General features: G+C 46.0%; 1 protein-coding gene across 2 annotated transcripts in view; it reads right to left on the bottom strand.

Annotated features, from left to right (window-relative positions):
- The window catches only part of SCML4 (Scm polycomb group protein like 4), a 41,415-nt gene that overhangs the window by 20,080 nt on the left and 4,466 nt on the right, over nt 1-16,869 (bottom strand). For both annotated transcript variants that reach the window (XM_088053486.1, XM_005518252.2), the window contains exons 2-4: nt 13,488-13,617; nt 10,770-10,970; nt 7,430-7,624 (exon numbers count right to left, since the gene is read on the bottom strand). In XM_088053486.1, coding sequence (XP_087909612.1) covers nt 7,430-7,624; nt 10,770-10,970; nt 13,488-13,617 — 526 coding nt within the window. The remainder of the gene's footprint in view (nt 1-7,429; nt 7,625-10,769; nt 10,971-13,487; nt 13,618-16,869) is intronic.

Below are 16,869 nucleotides of genomic sequence, written 5' to 3'. Positions count from 1 at the left end.
CAGAAAATGCAGTGACTTCAAAATAAGCTGTGTTTACTCATTAATAAATATAATAATACCATCCAGAAATTAGGTAGAATAGTACCTATAAAGCATGAGCCTGTGCATGTGTTTGTATGCAGATATAAGATCTTATATAAAGTCGTTGTTTCATTTCTCCCAGTGCTGCTGCTCTGCTGAACTTTCTGATTTTTCTTCTGCCATATAAGTGCAACATATATGAGCCCTGAAGTCTTATTTCCTCTTCAAAAAACCTCTTTTTCTGTCTTCTCTGGTTCTGCTTCTGACATCCCTGGCTGACCTCAATCCCAGCAGCTAGGAACTCACCAATTCCCCTTTGCTGAGCCTTTTTATCCCCTCCTCTTTCCATGACCCTACAGATCCCTCCACATCACTGTGCCATGCTGCAGGGGAGCTGGGCTTGCCTGGGACCCCATCCTAGGACTCATCCCCAGCCTCACTTCATTTTCCTTCCATCCAGCTTCTCTGATTAAAACCATCAAGCCACTGCTACCTTTTCTGTTTATGTCACTTCTGTAACCTTTTGTCTTCCATGAACAAACCCACCATAAATTCCCTGATTCCCCACGCCACAATTCGCAGCTTTTTTTGAGCCAGAGGATGTACTTCTCTTGTCCAGCTGCTGGTGGTGCAACTCCTTGCCTTGCACCCTTACCTTGCTCACTGCCCATGGACAGCAGAAACACCAAGCTGCACATCACCACCAACAATTTGCTTCTCTTAATTGCTTTAATCCCCTGCTTTGCACTCGTTTTGCCAACAGATTAATGTTCTTCAGGCAGATGCTGTGTGTTACTACTTTCCGAAAGGCATTTTGATGCATTCTGTATAATTACTGCAAACAAATAAATCCTAAGGAACTGGGGAGTGCTGTTGATTAAACAGTGGCCAAGACTTTTTTAAGTAAAAACAGTGGATGTTTTATTTCCATGGAAATGGAAATGCCACTGGGTGTGAGTTTCCATTTGTTTTGTAGTGAACTGGGGAAGGATATAAAGAAACAGAAGGTAGATAAAGACAGATGAGGGAGGGATGACGATAAAAGTCTAAAAAAGAGAGCAACATGAGGAGGGTGAAACTGAGCTGAAAAACTGAAGAACATCCAAGCAAAAATCAGAAATGTTCCGTGAAAAAAATTCTGAATCTTGTTTGAAACCTGCCATATTGAAACGGCCTAAATGCCATAATCCATTTCCCCACTCTCAATTGTCTCTGCTTCCTGCCATGGAGGTGCAAGTCCAGGCCTTGCCCCTGGAACCACATACCAGGCAGTCCAAGAAGCAAGTGCCCTCTCATCCAGATTCACAAGCAAAAGTTCTCTTTTCTTCCAAAACCTTTCTTGTTTTATCTTTTACTTAATAAGTACTGGATCTTGAGGTTCACCGTTTTTTCCCCACTTGTAACTTTGAAAAACCAGGTGAGTCATATTGGCTTATGCTTGCAGCACTTGGATAGGTCTCCCATCATCATTTTTCTGGATTGTGGCCTGCTCATCTGACTGCTTGAAATACTGGTATATTGGATCACAGGTATTTGGATCAATATTTTAAAAGTTTAGGAATGGAAATTCCTGTTTCAGCTTTAGTTTCAGCTATTTTTAAAAAATGCCTGGACTATTCGCTTCAGATATCTCCTAAAGGAATCATATAGCTCTAGGGAAATGTATTAACCAGCTAAAACAAAGTTAAAGCTAAATCTGGTGCTAAAACAGAGTAACAATCACATGATTTACCTGACTAGGGCTCTGAAAGCGTCTGTGCTTCCTCCACATGACTCTGCTTGTAAAGCTTGAATTAAATGCATATACCCAGGGGTATGCTTTTCTGTAGTGGATATGATCTCATCCATCATGCTTCATGCATTTATGCCCATCATTTCATCCACTTTCCTTATGCATACCCTTTGATATGGAGAAATAAAGCAGCCTTAAATTCTATTTCATAGCTTGGCTCTCTTTTCTACCCTCCATGGCTGCAGCCCAGGCAATGCCCAGCGCTGTCAGTGTCTGTGCCATGGCACTGAGCACACCTTGGGCGGAAGGCAAAAAGCACCTTTGGGCTTTTCCTTATTCACTGCTGAGAGCAGAAAGCCTACCCTCCTCCCCAGGGGTAACTTTTCAAAAGGGATGAACTTTCTTGCACCCCCTCAAGTCAGTGAAGGTAAAACAGCCCAGCAGAATATGGGAAGGAGAATTTCCCTTGGGCTGGCTGCTGAAGGGATGTCTCTGCTTACAGCTCCATTGCTTAGCATCCACAAAGACATACAATTTCATAAACTTAAAGGAAGAGAAGGAGAGTCTTCATTTGTGAGTTAGCAAACAGTAATCTCACAATTTAAAGGTCAGAAAGTTCAATTTATCCAATTCTGCCAATTCTATAAAGTCCAGGCAAAATACATCACAGCTGAATTTTCTCTCTTCCATCCATCTCTTATTTTTCTTCCTACCAGGATTTGCTTCATAGTGTACATTTTATTAGTTTCCTCTGATCTAGCCTTAAAGGGTCTGAATGCTAAAGCCTCTGCTAGCACCCTCATGAAACCCCTCCACAGGAGCACTGACTGACTCTTTTCTTTCAACCCTCTGCATTTACTTCCTATCCTTTGGACCGTCCTAAACTGTTCCTGTCCCAGTTGCCTCTCCTTCAGCTCTTCCACAGAGTTACCACCTGGAACACTTCACTTCAGGAAGCCAGGATGGTTGGGAGGACAGGCAAGTCGGGGGGGGGGGGGGGGAGGGGAGGGAGGAAGGGAGGGAGGAAGGAAGGAAGTCCATCCCAGCCCTTCTCAGCTGTACTGCAGGCTCTGCCATCAATCCAAAAGCCCCAAAGACCATATAAACTTTTAATATTATACTTTGTTGTGGCTGGATGGCTCTGCTCCCTCTTTAAGAGTGACCTTAATGTTTTATTTATTGTTTAAAGGATAATGATCATGGTAGAGGAATATATGAGGCAATAAATGGCCTTTGCAGGTAATTAAATGCTGAGGAGCACTGAAGCTATTGATAGCCATAAAAGCCATTTATTCTGAGTGTGCTGAGAAGCCAGGAGCACTGCTTTTCATAGCATGCAACAAGACAAGATTAAACAAGCCAGGGTACTAGAAAGGAGAAAGACAACATTTTTCTTACCCTCTCAGGGCTTGAAACTTCTGTGCTGCCGTTTATTTGGTGCTTGCAACAAAAAATATTGATTGTAATAATATGTGGTTTTCTATCATATTGTTCTTTTTTCCCTAGCTGTTTTAGGAGGGCTTTGTACATGTTGGTATAAATTATTGCCCTCCTTTGACACATACTCAAATAAAGGCACAGCAGGGAAAAGTGGCTTGCCCACATAGTCAATGGGAAAGTCTTATAAAAATCCAGTTCCCAGGCCAGTGGCTTGCCTACTTAGTCACACTCCTATTGTGCATTGCTGTTTGGCTTGTCATACCAGCTTTTCAAGGGCTTGTGGATAGGAAGAGCCCACCTTCCTACAGACAGAGGCACTAGTGTCCTGCTGTGCTTCTGCTCCATAGAGATCCCTACTTCCAGCCAGTGCCACAAAAAGAGAAGCTGTTCTCCCATGGACCGTGGTAGGGAACTCCATAAGGTATCTATGTTTCCAAATTTGACTTGGCCATGGGGAGAGCTGTAAGGCTGGGGACATTATTCTCAGACCTTCCCATCTTCTTCCGTAGTAAGAATAATACAGGGTGGCCACCAAAGCTCTTGCATGAAGTTTTGATGCAGCCAAGTGGAGCCATGCTCTATGTGGAGACATCAATTGTCTAACAGCACAAAATAGCCAAAACCCAAGGTTTGGGACAGAAAGTGCAAGGAAAGGATTGACTGAAAGGGAAACTTCATGCTTCCCACATAAGAGAAACTTCTTCTATTTCTGTGCCCACCATCAGGTTAGCCATAAGTTTTTTTAGCAAACACGGTTTCCTCTGAAGAATAATCTAGTATCTCATAGGTGCATGTCAGCAGTATGTAGGTGTCCTAGAAATGTACCTTTCACATGCTCCCATCCAAGCCCCTGTTAGCTGAGCATGTGACAAATGATGAAATCTGAACACAGAGTGGAGGCACTTGACAGCATCTCTGTTGGTTTCCCATCACTCAGCCCCTGCCCCACTTCACAGAGTTTTCTGCACAGGTCACCCAGCTCTTGCCATCATTTTACCTCAAACTGCTCTACTGCTCCCCTGGAAAATTTTGGGGTGCAGGTCCAGAGGTGCTTTGAACCCAGGTGCTGTGGTGACAGGTGACATCTCGGGATTTGCTGTAATGCAGACCAGAAGCTGGGCATTTCCAAGAGGAAGGCCCGAGAGTTATCTCTCAACCAGAGACAACTGCTGCCCACAAATCACTCTCCTGAGCCATGTGAAGAACAAAGTTCACATATATTTTATAGCATTTAAAAGTTTAATAGAAAGACAATTAGGAGATAAAAATAAAGTATACAGATACGGCCGGGTGTCTCTGCGTTCAGCCAAGAGAGCACCCCTTACTAACAAAGGATTGTTCCTTAAAAACAGAGTCCTACCACATATTCATAAATTCTGATACATGATTCAAACATTCTTCTTAAGTTTTAGATGTTTCTTTGTTTAGTTTTTGACTCCCCCCCTTCTCAATAAATCAATCTTCTTGGCTCCACTGAGTTTTACATTCTCTGATAACAGAAATGCAATAAATTCCTCCCCCAGAGCTCTGGTCACTGCTGTCCTCATCTGGACAAGATAATCTAAGAATGGAGGGGCATCTCTAACTATCTTTTTCAGTCTTTGGGTTATACAAACAAAAGTAGCTTTAGTTTTAATAATATGCCATAGCTCAACACATATGTATATTATACTACTATTTCTAAGTTTCATCAATAACAGAAATAGGAGGAACTATATTAATATAACAAAGTTTTCTAACCTTATACATCTAACATTCATTTTATTATTTGCAAAAAGCCAACAATATAATATGTATCTATAACAGCCAGAAAGACCCTTCACAGCTGAGAGAGAGAGCCCTGGGGAATGTCCCATGTGAGACATGAGACAGGTGAGGGGCCTTGGCAAGGCAGGCAGAGCGTGGGCTCAAGTGCAGGGAAGGTAATGCACAGCCAGCAAGGCTCAATGCAGAGGCCAGCCCTAGGCACAAGCTGATGAGTGTGCACTTCCTAGGCATGTAAAACACAGTTGTAAGTGATATATGCATATGTCAACAAATCCCACCTGGCCTGTACACAGCCATTAGCATCTGGCAGCTTGCTGTGAGCACAGGTGAATTATGGCTTAGGGGCATGTGCTTTGGGGCAAGGTTAAAAGGTGATTCCTGTATGGGGTAAGTGGATTAATATGACTGGACACGATGCCGGCTTCTCCTCTCCCTTCTGACGGTGTAAATCAAGAGCAACTGCACCAAAGTCAATACATGGATTAGATTCATTGGTGCAAAGGGGCTGAAAAGCAAATGATTTTAAAAGAAAGGACACCTCGATTACAAGATGGGGAACAGAAACAGTGAAAAATGTGGTTGCTTTGCATGGCTTCCTGTGGTGCTTTTTTATGGCCCTGCTCCTTCTGTGCTAGCTTTATCCCAACAGGTGCTCTCACAAACCTGCCTGCAGCAGAGCTCCTACAGTCCTCCTTGTCACTGCACCGTGGGGAAACCCTGTCTCTGCTCTGCATAGCAGAGGGACCCCCGTGCTGACCTTGCTGCAGAGAAATGCTGGCTCCCGGGGAGATGGAAGGAGATTTAGGCAATGCAGCATTAAACATCGACTCAGCACCTCAATCCAACCTGGCCTTGAGCACTTCCAGGGATGGAGCACCCACAGCTTCTCTGGGCAACCTATTTCAGTCCCTCACCACCCTCACAGTAAAGAATTCCTTCCTCATATCTAATGAAACCTACCTGACTAGCCCAGGCTGCCCAGTCCATGCTGCTTCTGGGGGGATATTGATTGCACACATACACACACACCCCCCCCCATCCCACAGTGGGAGACCCAGGAAAGAAGCCTTGCCTACATCCACATCTCTTGTCTAGTCTGAGGGAAGAATAATGTTTTGCCCATCCTCAGTGTCTGGGGAGATACAGTGAGGATGGTGTCAGGGACAGCTGCACTGGAATTTTGTGGGGAGGGATGCTCAGAGTGTAACAGCAACTGTAAAATATCTGGTTGTGGAATTGCCTGCTCTCACACACAGCCCTGCCTTGAGAAAGTAAATGCAAATGTACATGCAAATTAAAATGCAAATGCAAACACAAATGCCAGGCCTCTTGGGCTGCACTCACTCAGTGCTACAGAAATCCCTTGACCTCTCAGAAGAATTCAGCTTGCTGCAAATGTCCTAGTGGAGAGGAAAGAAAAATACTGCTTTCCAGTCTGGGCTCCTGCCTTTCTTTCCCTATGTGTAAGAGTGGCAGCTGGATTTCTTTGTACAAAAAGATGATTTCTGTGCACCATGTGCACAGCCCTCTCCCAGCTTTGGTGAGCAATGCGCACACTGAGGGTATTCTTGGTGAACAACTGATTCAAAAATCATGATTGTGGACACTAAAACACCTTTCACTCATCTGCCAGCATGTATCTGCCATTAAACTGAATGCATGAGAGTCAGTGTCCTCCCCAAACACCCACTGTGTTGTTAATAAAAGAAAAGGAAAAATAATTTAAGTCAGGAGGAAGCCTGCAGGTGAAATGAAGGCTCATGTCCATAATTTACATCTTTCTTTATTTCTAAACCAGTTTTTGCAATGCCATAGTGAGGCCCCATGGCGGCTTTCCAGCCTCTGGTTGCAGATGAGGCTGCAGGAGTCCCAGCTCCCTGGAGGCTGTGTGTGGCCAGCACCCAGTCCCAGAACATGAACAGGAAGGAAGCTCAGGAGTGCCCATCCATCTGGGAGCCCAGTGCTGCTCAGGGCCGGCACCCCTCAGGACCACCACCATCCTTGGATGTATCTGCCTCATGCCAGAGCTCCTCCAGGCTTTGCCCCACATGGCCAAGCACTAAGACAAGGACCTTGCTGGTCCCAGAGGGTTTTAATCAAGGAGAAACATCTCTGCAAGTGGCAAAGCAAACCACTTAGCAGTCACAGCTCATTTAGGTTTATGCTCACAGATGGAGGCGGCAGATCGGGATCCAGGCTGCCTATGCCACAGCTAATAATATATACCAGCATAATAATATGCTGGCCCAAAAGTTCTTTGCTGGGGCACTTCAACACAGTGGTTCTAACCCAAACACCTCCTCTAGAGCCACTGGGAAAACACCTCCAGTAAGCTCACTGCCTTCCTCTGGAAGGGCCCCACAGAGGAGCCTGTATGGCTCCCTATCACACAGAGCACAGCACCAAGAAAAAGACAGTCATTTCTCCAGCTCTATTAAACCTTGAGCTCAAGGTGATCACGCAGCCTACCTGCCTCCATCCGTGTGTTCTCATACCCCTCCGGGCTGTCCGTCACGGCGCTGTACGGCTGGAAAGGCTGGTTGCTGAAGAGATTGTCGCACAGGAGGCTGCGACACAGCTTCTTCAGGAAGCGCAGGACATACCCAATGCTGTTCACTACCAGCAGGTTCTGGAGATGCTGCTTGCCCTCAAAAGAAGCTGAAACTGGAAAGCAAAACAGGAGCAATTCAATACCTGTGGATGCATGGCAGAAGAGAGAAGGAGAGCAGGGGAAGAAATTTTACTCGGGTATTTGCATGTCTTAGAATATTTTGCAAAATTACGCTGCCTGAGGCACACAACTGGAGAAGCTTAAGGAGCTGAGTTTGTGAGACCCAGATCACCTTCCCCCTGGAGAGCTGAAAGATGCTGACTGGCATGGCCAGCAGTGCAAGGTTTTCTAATATATGCATCCATCTGAAAATTGTATTGTGTGATTAGAAGGAGGCAATTATAATACCCTGGTCTAAGGAAGGGGAAAGAAAGTGATCTGCAGTGATCACCAATAGTGACGGGCTGTTAGGCTGACTTCAGCAGTACCCAAGGTTTTAAAAGATAATGGAGAGATAAGAATTAAAGGAATGGTTGTGAATGAATAAAAGGTACCAGGACTGTACTGAAGAGAGAGGTAACAGCTTCATCACTGATCTTTATTTACTGTGTTAACTGCATTTATAGGCAAGGGAATGTTGGCAGTTGTGGTCTATCCAGAATTCAGTAAAGTATGATAAATCTTTCATTAAATTGGAAATGATTGCATACAAGAGGTGGGTCAAGAAATGACAACAGGGTCTGCTGGCAGGAGACCCCAAGTCCCAGAGAGAAGCCAGCAGCAGTCTGTGCTGGCACAAGAAGATTTTTGTGAATGCTGTAGGCTGGCAGACATCATCAATGGAGAAGATGACTGGGAGATTTCACAGGGAGATTTCACAGGAAGGATCAACTGATTTTGTTTTCTGTAATAGTAAAAATGAGTGGAAAAAAAACCTGGAAAATAAGCAGAAATCCATAACTCTTTGATGAGGCTCAAAATAACCTGCATAAAACAGCAAGGTGACACAGTCATGAAAAACTCAGATGTATTTCCAGAAGGTGTGGAACAAAACATTTCCAGGAGAGAAAATGGAGTGTTAAAGCCATTATTCAAAGTTCTGGAGAAACCTGAGATGGATTGACGGGCATCATTCTGGTCATACAGGCTGAAGAAGGGTGAATTCACACTTGCACAAGTTCACAGGCAGACTGCATTGATGTTTGGGGAACAGAAATTTTCCCTGTGGCACTGCAGCCACCACCATCCTGCTGTGTGGGACTGTGGCAAGACCTGCACTCCTTTCACTGATTCGGTGATCTTCCTTACCTGAAAGGAACTGTGTATTTCAGCCTAGAAGGATGAGGGTGGCTCTCTTCGAAATACATTTAAGGGTAAGAACAGAGCAAATAAAATTCCTGGTAAACTTGCCAGGGGACATATTTAGCCAGGAAACAAAAAGGGCATAAGGTCCCAGCCATGGAAGGGGTAGAGGTGTCAAAACAGACCCACCAGGATCAGTTGTAGCAGGACACATTCAATTTCAACAGGTTTGCAGGGAGGACAATGTGATGTGTTCCACCTGGAAGGTTCTTTCCCAATCCTACAGTCTCCCATCACTACTAACAAGAAAAAAATGCAACATTAGACTTATAATTTTGGGGATAACTTCAGAGATTTCCTGTTGGCGTAAGTTGCTGTGAGGGATCATGCTCCACAGCTGGTTGAACATCTGAGCCGAGCCACGGGAGGATAGGAAAGCCCCTGACAAACCTCTGCACTGCTGGGGGTGAGATGCAATTGCAGAGCCACACCACAACTAGGAGGCCATTCACCCCTCTTTGATGACTAGAAGAAGCATGAAATTGGGAGAAATGTTGACCAGGTGCTTTTAGTTCAGGTGAAGCTGAAGCTGAGCCAGCTCAGAGGAACTGAGACCAAGGAGTTTGGCAGGCTTGGTGCATAATATGACTCTCCTGATTGTAATGAAAATCATATATGCAGCACAGAACTAGGCAAAAGTGAGGTTTTGCACTGAATTGCTTCAGTCTTGTGTTTCTGTGAACAAGTCTGGATCATTCTCAGAGTATTTCTGGTGTCCCTTAGGGAAGGCACACCTGTGATTACAGAGAGCATGAGGAGAGGGAAGAAGCAGGATTTATTGCTGCAGAGAGGGCCAGAGTTTGGGCTCCCACACAAGAAGGTCCCAGTGGCACAGCTGAGCATCTGCAGTCCCTGCAAAACTGATTTGACTTGAAATCCTCAGCTTTGTGTTCATGCCTGACTCATCTGCAGCAGCTCATTGGAGAGTGCTGTTCCCATATTCCCACCATTGTTTCATTCCCACCACATCCCCATATGCCACAAGAATGTTGTGACACAAAACTCTTGCTGTGATAAAAGAACAGTTCACATTCACGCTGAGAACCAGGCCAGGGGATTCATCGTGGGACATGGGAGGTTCATCAGGACACAGCAAGAAGTGCCACTGTGGGAAGGTGAGGAGCTGCTGGGAAGTTCCCCTTGGTCTTTGATTCTCTCTGATATATTTGTGTAGACTGTGAGCAGTCCTGCTGCATGAGGAATTGCCATGGGACTTTTGCAATTCCTGCAGTGGAGAGCAGGTTTGGCTCATGAGCTGCAGGCAGGGGACACACCAACAGCTAAACTCCATGAAAGTTGTCCTTTTGAGAAACACAGAATCATAGAGTTATAGAGAGATTTTGGCTGGAAGGGACCATTACAGGTTACTTAGTCCAACCCTCCTGCAATGACTAGGGACGTCTTCAGCTAGCTCAGATTGCTCCAAGGCCCATCCAGCCTGACCTTGGGTATATCTGAGTTTGGGGCATCTACCACCTCTCTGGGCAACCTGTTCCAGAGTTTTTCCACCCTCATTACAAGAGGCATGCATGTGTACTTGTGGTGGCAATGTGTGTCATGAAGTGGGCTGGCACTGCTGCCGATTCTTGAACAGCTGCATGAAAACATCTCTCAGCTCTGGCCTCAGCACTGCTCCAAAGAGTGGTGAGAGGCAGACTCTGGAGTGCATGTTCCTCACCTGAATCACCACTGCAATACCCCTTTACCAACATTCTTTCATCTGACACCAAGGTGATTCCTGCAGCAGCTCATTTTACAAAAGCATAAGGGATATTCGAAGCTGGTTGCCATCCCACTGATGGGACATCCAGGACGTCCAGGGCAGTGAGGACTGGGGGACACTTAACGCTTCAAGCGCCTCCTAATGGCCACAAACCCCTTACAAAGATGCTTTACCTGACACCGTCTCGCCTCCATAGCCCTGCCTGATGAGGGAGAAGACCACCTTTTGCTGGAGTGCACAGTCGATGCAGGCTTGCACTGCTTGCTGCAGAGCCGCCGACGGCCGCTCCGGGCCAAAGTGCTCTGGCAGCTGCTGCACCTTCTTTCTGTCAAGGTATGGCCCCAGGTTTGCTTGTTTGTTGACATAAATGCAGACTGCAGACATAAAATCCCAACAAGGTTATTACAAAACAGTCCTGAGAACATCCTAGGAAATGCTGACATTCTACATTTCTATTCATTCCCCAAGTTCTTCCTTCACTGGTGAACTGTTGCCATTTGTGATGGCAGAGCCAGACTTCCCTGTGCTAATGACCCATTGCCAGAGCAAAACAAGTGGATTTTATGTCTAGCTCAGTGTCTCGGAATAGGATAAGCTACACATATCTGAAAAAGTTCCTCCTTGTGCCTGGGGTCTGCTTTCTTGAGTCTATCTTCTCCATGCAACTTGTGACCAGAAACATGTGCTGGGACTACCAGTGGTGACTTCAGAGCAAGAAGGGAATGCCAGCCTGAGCTGTGTTTTCAGGTTGTTGGCTTTTTTTTCCTCTGTTTTTAGACTGGTTCATTGAGAGCCACTGTGAGAAGCACTGCTCTGGGGTGACTTTTGGAAAGGCTTTGGATCCTTGCATCTTCTGACTCTAATGCAGCCGTAATTTCTGGAGGGTTATGCTGCACAGTGCCATGGCAGAGAATCTGGTCTTTGGGAGCTTACTAACCCTCTGTGTCCAAACTAACATTCTACAAACTGCATCAAGTTGAGGGAAACTGTACATGGTGTGCAGTGCACATTTTGGGACTGCAACAACATGACTGTGCCACAGAGGGGCTGTGAGGGAGTCTGCCCCAGCCTCTCCACAGCCAAGCCAGGCACAGCATGCCTCCTCTCATAAGGTGCAAAGTCAGTTTTTCTACATGCCATCAGGCCTGCCAGCAATAGCCAAAAAAATGAGTGTTCTCCTCACTACCATGAACTTATTTTAAGCTTGGCTGAGGCTAACTGCATCTCGGGGGGAGCGGGGATAGCGCTGCCGTAACTAAGGGCGACTAAGACACAGCCCAGAGCCAGGCTAAAGTGAGACATATTATAATAGCTGGCTGAGTGTGCTTGAGCTGTCATCTCTCAAACAATATAACATTATCTTCTGACAGAAATCAGATATGTGACAAAAAACCCCCATCAAGCAGAGTGGAGGACATGATGACAGCTGTGTAAAGATGGAAATAATTTACTGTTTGCATCACCATAATGAAAATCTAGCGCAACTGTCAGAGTGCACTCTGCTCCCCCATCTCTCAGGGACCAGCAGAAGGGGCTCAAGCACTACATCCTGGGTAAACAGGAGGGAGAAATCATATTTATCATAATACCACTTCACACCTTCCAAGTGCCAAATAAACAAAGGGACAGTGCACTGAAAATACAGCAGCAGCATGCAGGATTTGCAGGGGAATGTCAGAGTTCAGACTTCCCAGAGTGCCATACCTTGACAAATCTTCAGAATGTGGCTTCTGCGTGACAATCCACTGGTTTTGTCAGGGCTCAGCTGGGGGAGGCACTCTGCAGCTTGCAGGCAATGTGCTGAGCCCCCCACTGCAGAGCCAGGGTCCCTACAGTCCTTTTGAAACTGAGAGGGAGGTAAAAGCTGACTTGAGCTTCCCTTCATCTCCTGCCAGCCCTGCTCTGGTGGGAACCTGCAGGCACTGTTGGTAGGATGCTGGGAGGAAAGGTGCCAGTGGCATGAGGATGGGCAGACAGAGGTGCGGGGCGCTGCATCCACTGAGCCTGAAATGACCATGGAGCCCCTGCCTTTGCAGCCACCCTTGTGATCTGGCAGGGCTGGTGGACTGTGCCTCCCTGTCCTGCTCCAAAAGCAGCCCTGGGGACACCTCTCAGGGCACTTCCATCCTCTCACCTGGTGTTTGCCAAGTGCTTTGCAGACTTTGTGTGTGAAGGGATAAACGAGAATAAAATATATTATTGCCATTGTCAGTTTAGTGTCATTCTGCCACCAGAGCAGATGGAAAACTTCTCCTCTGTGCATCCCAGCTAAGAAATAATGGGATTTATATGTTGTGCTTAGATTCTAGTGTTATCTAATCCATTTCTCTGCTGAAATCTCAGGGTAAATCAGCTGTCTTGTTGATTTTCTTCTCATTTACATCAGTTTAAAAGCCTTGACCTATGTTGCTTGTGGTAATATAAACAAAAAGAAAGAGTAAGGCTGTGTTTTGTGACTACATTCAGAAATGACCACGCCTGCTGCTGTGATAAGGCATTGGGGTTTTTGTGCTGGTAGCCCTGCCTATGGTCAGACCATGGCTCCTCCGTTCTCCCCAAACTGTAACAGATGCTTCATGCTCACACAGGGATTTAGGTTGGTCATCGCAACATATTAGATGGAGTGAAAATGTTAGGTATAAAATAGAGCATTCATGGATTTTTGATGTTCACATTTCAAGAGGAATAGAACTGACATCTCCACTAAACTCGACACACAGCAGTCAAAATACAATCTTACAGGATAACTCTGCTCTTTGCCACTGGTAGTTAGACTAATCTGCAAATACCCCATTTTCATGAGCTCCCCCTGTTTTGGAAACCCCAGCATCTGGCTGTCAGCCCGTGGCTCCTGCTCACCCCTTGGTCAAGGAGCACTTGAGGCTGAGTACCTGTGAGAGCCTGTGGGGTGTCCGAGTTGGGTACCGTAGCTGCATCCTGGGGGATTGAACTAATATCCGGCTCCGGCGTGCTTCTCGGTGGAGAGATTGCTAAAGGAGTCATCAGGACACGAGATTTCAGCTGCAAAAAAAGAATGAAAGTATACACAAGGTATTCCAATTTTATTCTATGTTTGTCACGCCCCATGAACTCCCACTCATTAGCAATCTGCTATTGCATCACTTTCTCCAGGCCAGAAGATCCATCCTGCTCCCAGGAGGATACTGGAGCCTGAAGCCTGACTGATTTGCAGCAGACAGCAACGCCTTAAGCTACAGGATGCAAATATTATGCCACCCACCGGGTAGTTATTTACACCTGAGCAAATTGAGCCTAACACTCCAACAAATCAGTGCAATGGCATTTTACGACCTGTTTCATGTGGGTGTAAACAATGCTCCAAAGCTCAGAAACATGAAGTCTTTAACTGCACCATAATTTAGGGCCAAATTCTGCTCTTGGATGCAGGGGTGTAAATCTTGTATAAATCCAGTGGCACCAAGAGGCTACTCTGGGCTGACACCCATGTAAATAAGCTCACACTGGTACAGATTGTGTTATTACCAGCAGGTAAATACAAACTGCTGCACCGCTGCACCCAGTGATCTTTGTGACCTGCAGTCCAGCTTGGAGAAGAGAAACATGGTTTGAATTTACGGTGCAATATCATTATGTCTTTATGCTGTCAGTCCCTGGCAACATCTCACCAGTCAAACGATGATCAGGTCCTCATATTTAAAAAGGACTGATGTGATGGATGTGACCTGAAGGTACCACTCTTGCCTTTCCTCTTGCTAAGAAGGGAAGTAGGGGGAAAGCAGAGAGCCAAGAACACAGCTTGCTGGTTTATATATTTTCATGTCCTACACCAAAGTGTTCTTCTGACAGGTATTTCTTTCCCTTTGTTGTTTTTCAATGGACAATGTACAAAGTCTATTTTAAGTAGAAATTAAGTCAGAGCACTGCTTGCAAACCAAACCTTGAGCAATCCCTGGTGGAGAGTAGAAGTTTTGGATAAAGTTTTGGACAAATCTTTCAATAAAAGTTTTGGATGAAGATTTTTGTTGCCTGTGACTATTACAAATGTCTAAAATAATGGTTGCTGTTTCAGTATAATGGCAAAACCAGAAAGCTGGGGAAAGGAGAGGGAAGTGTGTAGGACTTAGGCACATCTGAGTGAGTTTTTACCACAAACTCCCCTGGGACAGGCTAAATCACTGACTATGCTGAGTTGGAAGGGACCCACAAGGATCACCAAGGCCCTGCCCAGGACCATCCACAAAGTCACACCATGTGCCTGAGAGCATTGTCCAAGTCCTTTTGAACTCCGTCAGACTGGTGCTGTGACAACTTCCCTGGGAAACCTTTGCCAGTGCCCAACCACCCTCTGGGGGAAGAACCTTTTTCTAATATCCAACCTAAATCTTCCCTGACACAGCTTCAGACCATTCCCTCAGGTCCTATTGCTGCTCACCAGAGAGAAGAGATCTGTGTCTGCCCCTCCTCTTCCCCTTACAAGGATGTTGAAGACTGCAGTGAGGTCTCCTCTCTGTCTCCTCTAGGCCAAACAGACCAAGTGACCTCAACTGCTTCTCATACAGCTTCCCCTCAGGACACTTCACCATCTTTGTTGCCCTCATTTGGATACTCTCTAGTAGTTTAATGCCTTTATTATATTGTGGCACCCAAAACTGCCCCCAGCACTGGAGGTGAGGCCACCCCAGCTCAGAGCAGAGCGGAACAATCCCCTCCCTTGCCCAGCTGGCCATGCTGTGCCCGATGTCCTCCAGGGCAGGGTTGGCCCTCCCGGCTGCCAGGGCACTGCTGGCTCATGTTCCACTTGCCATCAACCCCCAGCTCTCTTTCCACAGCGCTGCTTTCCAGCCTCTCATTCCTCAGTCTGTCCGTGCATCCAGGGTTGCCCCATCCCAGATGCAGAATCCAGCACTTTCCCTCATTGAACTTCATATGGTTGGTGACTGCTCAGTCCTCTGATTTGTCAAGGTCTCTGCTGGGCCTCCCTGCCTTTGAGGGAGTCAACAGCTCCTCCCAGTTCTGTATTATCTGTGACCTTGCTCAGTATCCCAGTCCTGCATCCAAGTCACTCATGAAGATGTTGAAGAGCACAGGGCTGAAGATGGAGCCCTGTGGAACTCCACTGGTGACAGGTCACCAGTCCAATGTCACCCATTCCCTATAACCTTTTGTGCCTGAGTGGTGGCTCACCCATGGCATGATGTGTTTATCCAGCTGTGTGCCTGACCTTTTGTCCAAAAGGATATGGTGAGAGACAGTACTGAAAGCTTTACTGAATGGGAAGAGAACAGGGTTTCAAAAATCAAGGTCTCCATCCAGTTTGGGATTTATTCCATGCAAGATGAGAAGCAGCATGATTTACTACATTCTATAGCAATCTGTCAATTATTCACTTTTCTAGGGCAAAGTGGACTGGCAAAGTGAAACTTTGGGTAGTCCCTATGTTAGGCTTCTGGGCTTGTTTTTGATCACACACATATATATATACATATACAAAGAATACATTGTGTGCATTTGTACACACTCTATATTTATATGAAATATATGTATTTATAAAGAGATGTGCATATATACTTGTATGTATAGAATCACAAAATCATTCAGGTTGGAAAAGACCTCTAAGATCATTGAGTCCAGTCATTCCCTAACATTGCCAGGACCACTACTACACCATGTCCCTAAACACCTACACTTTTGAACGCTTCCAGGGATGGGGATTCCACCACTTCCCTTGTTCCAATGCTCGAACACCCTTCTGCAAAGAAGATTTTCCAAACCTTCTATCTAAACCTCCCCTAGCACAACTTGAGGCCATTTCCCTTTTCCCTGTTGCTGGTTGTCTGGCAGAAGAGACTGACCCTGCCAGGCTACACCTTCCCGTCTGGTGTTTGTAGAGAGCAATAAGGTCTTTCCGAGCCTCCTTTTCTCCAGGCTAAACACCCCCAGCTGCCTCAGCTGCTCCTCATAAGATTGATACTCCAGACCCTTCACTGGTTCTGTTGTCCTTCTCTGGACAAGTTCTAGCAACTCATGTATGCTCTCACACTTACATTTCTCTATATAGATACTATTTTTGAGACAGTACACCTAACAAATTCTGCTTCACTTGCGTGTTGGCTCCTTAATATCCTGCCTGGTTCACAGTCCTGTGGGCCCAAACAGAGGCACAGAAGTCCCCTCTCCAGCCCCCGAGCCTTCCTGAGTGTGTGCTGCCCCACCAACACGGTGCACTGCCTCACGAGCACCATCAGACCTTTTTCACCTCCTAGATCTTGGAGGCCCTGGCAGACTCATATT

The sequence above is a fragment of the Pseudopodoces humilis genome, chromosome 3, assembly GCF_049639895.1.
Source record: "Pseudopodoces humilis isolate 2021_Gansu_Grassland_sample_001 chromosome 3, ASM4963989v1, whole genome shotgun sequence".
Lineage (NCBI taxonomy): Eukaryota > Metazoa > Chordata > Aves > Passeriformes > Paridae > Pseudopodoces > Pseudopodoces humilis.
This window is presented reverse-complemented; position numbering and strand designations above follow the sequence as displayed.